Source organism: Phalaenopsis equestris, unplaced genomic scaffold (assembly GCF_001263595.1).
Source record: "Phalaenopsis equestris unplaced genomic scaffold, ASM126359v1 Scaffold000938, whole genome shotgun sequence".
NCBI classification, from domain to species: Eukaryota; Viridiplantae; Streptophyta; class Magnoliopsida; order Asparagales; family Orchidaceae; genus Phalaenopsis; species Phalaenopsis equestris.
In genome coordinates, this window is record NW_018165377.1 from 243,657 (window position 1) to 249,763 (window position 6,107).

At 32.6% G+C, this 6,107-nt stretch overlaps 1 protein-coding gene across 1 annotated transcript in view; it reads left to right on the forward strand.

Annotated features, from left to right (window-relative positions):
- Window positions 1–5,952: 5,952 nt before the first annotated feature.
- The window catches only part of LOC110032414 (U-box domain-containing protein 21-like), a gene marked incomplete in the record, with an annotated part of 1,356 nt that continues 1,201 nt past the window's right edge, over window positions 5,953–6,107 (forward strand). Inside the window, 1 exon segment of the mRNA XM_020736046.1 lies at window positions 5,953–6,107. Within this exon segment, the coding sequence (XP_020591705.1) occupies window positions 6,040–6,107 (68 nt within the window).

The window sequence follows — 6,107 nt, forward strand, 5'->3', positions numbered from 1 at the left end:
GTTGGACTGAAAATGGAGCAGGGATGGGTGGTACTTTTCATGATAATAGCGGCAACTATCTATGTTTTTTTGCCTCTCCTGTTTGTGCCTCTACATCATTAGAAGCTGAATGCTTCTCCATTTGGTATGTGTTGCATCTTGCGGTAATTTTTTGTTTTCAAACTATATATATTGAGTCAGATTCTATGGCTATTGCTAACATGTTCAATAAGTCCTCTCCTCCTACTTGGAATGTTCTCTACCTGCTTAACATCATTCAAAGTCCATTAAAAAATTGAATTTGGTGGTACAAATGCATTTTATTTATAGGGAGTGTAACTCCCCTACTGATTGGCTTGCTAAGCAAGGATTAAATGAGGTTTTGGTGGGTATTCTGCCCCCACCTCAACTGCAGATTCTTTTAAATCGGGACTTGCTTGAAATGTCATATATTAGATGGTAATTTATCGTTGGAATTTTGGGTATTTGCAGTTTTTGAGGCTTTGATTATGACCATTTTTTGTTTTTTAGTTATTACGCTGGATAATTTTTGGCTTTGGCTCTACTTGATTTCTGCTTTAAGTCCAAAAAGTTGCTTTGTGTTACTTTATTTCTCTAGACCGTTGGACAGATGAGACAAAATGATGTTTTCACCCCACTTTTAACTCGACATATGTGTGGAGAAAACTTCAGCAGTTTGGAACAAGGAATTATTCTTGACTTTCAAGAACCTCTTTTACGTTTGCTATGTTGTGCAGGATTTTGTTTGCTCTCGGTTATGGAACCAGATATATTGCTTGATCTAATGTATGTGGAGCACCCTTTTGTCAGTTTGGCATCTCTCCATTAGAGATCTTCCTGTGCATTTACTTGTGTTTTGCATATGACTCATTGGTTCTATTGTTGCTACACTCCATCTTTTCACTTTGTGTACATGCCATTTTGGATATACTTACACTGATTGGTGTATCTTTTTTTTTGGAACACATGTATTTTTGGGTTTTTTGGGTATATTATACCAGTTTTGCACTTCTTTTGTGTCGAGTTGTAATGTAGAATGTGGAACCCCTAGGACCTTATGTATTTCTTTTGCTTTTAGTTCGGGATTTGTTTTCCCTCCCTCATTTTGTAACTACCAATTTTATTAACATGTAGGGAGCCACGAGACGCACTTTTATTAAAAATATACACACACACACACACGCACACACACAAACACAAAGAGAGGGAGGTCCATGTGAAGTGGTTATCCTACTTTGTCTTGGTTGGCCAACTTTTTACTAGTAGTAGTGGCTTAGGCAAGCTTGCCAAATTGGCTAAAAGGATCATGGAGATATTGGGATGACTTGTCCTCAATAATGTGTTTAGTATAATGATGCAGACTTCTTTCGGTCGCTTATGAGTGTGCAAGCTTGGATGATTTTGGTGAGGTGATACTTCTAGCTGGGTATGAACCCAATCTAAGTACCTATATGAATGTACAACTTCTTTGCACCATATGGATTTCACATGCAATTCTATGCATGTTGAAATCGTTTTCATGCATGATTGATTGTACCAAATTGAATGGTGTATATAAATGATCGAAATCCTGGCAGAAGTATAAGGTTTCCGACATAGAGGTAGTGGGCGGTGTTGGCGGCAGCAGCTGACGACAGGTGACGATGGCGGCCAACACTAATCTCTATAGAGTCTTGTATTTGGCATTTGATCAAATCCATCATATTTCAAATACAATAAAATGAACTAATTAAATGATTCTTAAAACCACTAACAAATTATTACAATCCACTTTTAATTCCTAAAACTCCATTCATTTATAAAATCCTCTTCAACAAAAGTAATAAATTAAACTATAAAAGCTTCCCAAGCAAGCAACAAAATTGAGCAATTTCAAAAGTTTGATGTAACGCTTGTTTAGATTTTATACTAATACACCAACGAAGTTGTGCTTTACGTGTGAAAAGGAGACTTTTCATGGTCGGTCGATATTGTTCAAATATTATTTTATTTTTAAAAACGTCTGGTGTTTGTAGTGATTATCTTTTTTTTCATATGAGTGTGTGTTAGATTCTCGTACAATACTAAGACGATAATTTGTTAATCTAGTGCCATGAACATTGATGAATACAAAATTAATGCAAAAAAATTGCTTGATAGTGTGATATTTAGCATCTAAATTTTATTGTTATTTATACAACACCTAGATTTTTAACATTTAAATTTTATACTTATTTATACACAACTAAATTTTTAAATCACATTAAGAAAACCACTAATATTCACCGTCTTCTAATAAAATAAAATTTTCATGGTTATATTTTCTTATAATTGATATATTAAAATATTATAAAAATAAATATTGAAGTATATTTAGTTATGTAATATATATATGATATCTATTATCCTCATTGAATTCCTCTCATCGACATGTTCAAATTGACATGAACTAGACTTAAGCTTGCAGGATTCCTCTCATCAAGGCACATGATTTAACTATACATATGTCATATTTGAACTTCATTTAACCATTCAATCGACGAACTAGACCTTCCAAATGTGCTTTAATAGCTTGATGTGGCCTTGACTAACCTAAATTAACCAAATTTTGGTATAATTGGGTTCGTCTTGTCGAGACCCTGCCCTAAATGATCTTAAATTTGAATTTGAACATTTATTGTTAAAAACTTATCAAGATTCATGTTATATGGCAAAAATTCCTTAAAGATCATCATGCCCTTATTCATGCATCTTTCATGCTTGTAGTCAATTTTTCATTGATCGGAAAACACTAAAAAACCATATAAAGATATTTCAACATTATTGAGGAAAATTTTCACATGTTTGATATTTATACTTATAACAAATGAATCTCTTAGACTTATGTGATAAGGTAGCACACGTGAACATTTTAATATGATGTTAAAGATTTGAATGTTATAAATATAAATATAAAAAGAATAGTTGTTAAATGTGTAAATACAAAAAGTTTTGCGGTATGTATGTAAATGCCCCCAAATTAATAAATCACAAGAATTATTTTCTTAATATTAAATATTCAAGTTTTTATTTTTTATTTTATTTTAATTTAATTTATTTTTGTTTTTAGACTCCAAATGAACTAGTGCGACCACTTGTATAAGGACATACTTGATTTTGAGAATTAATGGTATTTTAATCATCCCTTTCCTCCCATTTATTAAGTAATCAATCAAGACTGAGTGTGAAGGTTACTTAATAATTCATAAAGGCATAAAATAATATAAATGTGTCACCTAAATATTCTTTCAAGTGTACATTATAATATATAAATTACAATATATATATATATATATATTGGGTCCACCGAAATACAATTTTGATCTGATCAACGGTGAAGATCGTACGGCACACGCATTTCTACATACGCCGTCCGTATGGTAACATTATTTTTACATCACAAAACATTGAAGCATTTAAATTATGACTTAAAAAATTAATTTCAATGTAATTCATATTTTATTTTTAGTAAATTTATAATTAAGACAGAGTTGTCCGGCAGCTATCTTGAATTTTGCATATATTAATCAAAATGAGTCATTTTTTAGCTCATTAAGTAACATAAATGTCCAAGAAATATGAAAACAATCCCATAATATATCTATAGTTTAGTAAAAGACAATCTAGAAGGCCTATTGTGAAATATAAAAATTATCACTATTTTTGCACATTCATGAAGAAATGTTAAAAAGTACAAAAAATACAAAATTCAAAGAGAATTTCACTACTAAAAAAATAAAAAAATAAAAAGATTTGATGCATGCCAGAAAATTCGCAGTAGTAGAGTAACGAATTATTATCTTAGTGTTGTACAAGAATTCTGCACACACCCAGATGGAAAAGAAAAAAAACGGTGACTGCTCCAGAAGTTTTTATGTGGAAAGCCCGTAAAGGAAAAACCATATGGTCTGGCCCAATTGTGAAATCAACTATTAATTGATGGTTACAGAAACTCCTTATCCCACAGACGGGAAATGGTAACTATATTTTTTCAGATTAAAACGTTGATTGATAGCGTCTGGTTGGTGGTGATCGACGACGATCGGCGGAGGTTGACGACGATCGGCGATGGTCGATTGAGATCAGCGGTGGTCGACGATAAAGGTCGGCGGTAGTCGACGACAGAGGTCGGCAATGTTCGACGACGATCGGCAGTGATGCTTAACTGCGACTTCTCCTCAAAGTCTCAGGCTCTCTCACCATACTTCAGCCCCCCTCATGAGAGGGATGGGGTTATATTTATAGTGTTCTGAATGCAATTAACACAGAAATATGAATTATTTTGATAGGACGATCTGGAGAGCTTCCTTCATCATACAGCGTTTGCTGGACATTTAAGTGTCTTAATGATGTCAAGCTTGAGTGATTTTGGGCTCGTTGGATTCGTCTTGTCGAGCTGCTCGATTTGAGTATAAACTTGTCATATTTGACAACTCTTTGATCTTTCAAATATGTCCGGAAATAATTTAAGTGTGGTTCAATGAATTGCTATGGGATTGATTTGACCCGGATTTGGCTAGTTTTTATGTCATTCGGTCGGTCTCATCAAGCCGATTAATTTGACTATAAGTTTGCTGAAATCAAAGCTCTGAATAACTTTTTATCAAGCTTTAAATGTTTCATGCTTAAAATATCTTGAGATTCGTGTCATGTCTCGAGATTCGTGTCGGATGAGAAAAATTTGTCGGTGGCGTATCAAGACTTCAAATCAAAATTAATTTTAAGGGGCATTTTATTGGTTATCTATTCTTACATTTTCTTAAGAGATGAATTATGTGTTAATGGTCAACATTTGATGTGTATAAATTATATATGTATAATATCTATTTTATTGATTGCCTACATTCCCCTCATTCGAACAATTAATGCAAAGTCAATCACCACCCTCCATTGACTTTCATTGTAACATTTAATAATAGTTGACTTCATGTTTAATTAATAGTCCTCCCTTATCTTCTCAATCACTTAAATCTCTTCCCTTAAGAGGAGAACAATTAAGCTAATCATCCACAATCACTTCAAAACAAGAGCAAAACTTCAAAGCAATTAAAATTTATATTTTATTAATTCAAAACTATTATCATATTATTAGGATCTAACTTTCTTAAAGTAAAGAAAAAGTTGGATAGATATAGCTCACAAAAACCTTACAAAAATATATAATTAAATATTTAAATTTATATTTAGAAAAATATGATTTAGAAATTAATTAATTATTCATATTTTATGATCATATTAAAATGAGCTTGAAAATTTTTCAAACTCACAATAATTAAATTCTAGTCAACATAACTTTTTATTATAATTTAATTAACTCGTACATGGACACCTGTCGCGCACCGCTAGCCCTTCATAGAAATTTACATAGCACACGATTCTTAGATATTTACGTATCTGATTTCTAAAATTTCATATTTATATACATATCATTTTGGTAATTTAACCATTGCATGAAAAACTATATTTCACTTCTAAAAAGTAATAATAATATTTTATTTTTTATGTAATAATAAAGATTCGAGTGTTATATATATAAATATGAAAGTTCAAGTGTCAGATATATAAATACATACGACAATTGTGTGTTCTGTAATATTTTTTTTTTGCTGTGTTATATCGAGCTCAGCTTGCCGATCTCCTCACAGAGCTTCATCATGTCAAAATTTGGATCAATTTTCGAGCGATTAATGATCTTTAATCTAAATTCATTAAAGTCACAGTCTTAACATCACTAGTATAATTAACGTTCTGATTTCAAGCTAAGTTTGGATTGACTTACAATCAGATCGAAAAAAATTAGATTTAAAATTTTGACTCGGAACTCGAACTCGAACACGAACTCGAACTCCTCGAACTCCTCGAACTCAACTCATTTACAATCATTTAAAATTGAATTCAATCTTCGAGAAGTTTTCCTTGTGAGATTCTTGCAGCTATATTACAGCGAGCTCTGCTTCACAGTTCTCCCACCCTCCCTCCCCGAAAAGTCAGACTTTTCCCATCTCCTCTCAGAGCTCCGCCATGGCTCCACCACCAGAGCACATAGCCGGCGAGAACGCCGCCGATGTGGCGAGCACTTCTCCCCGCTC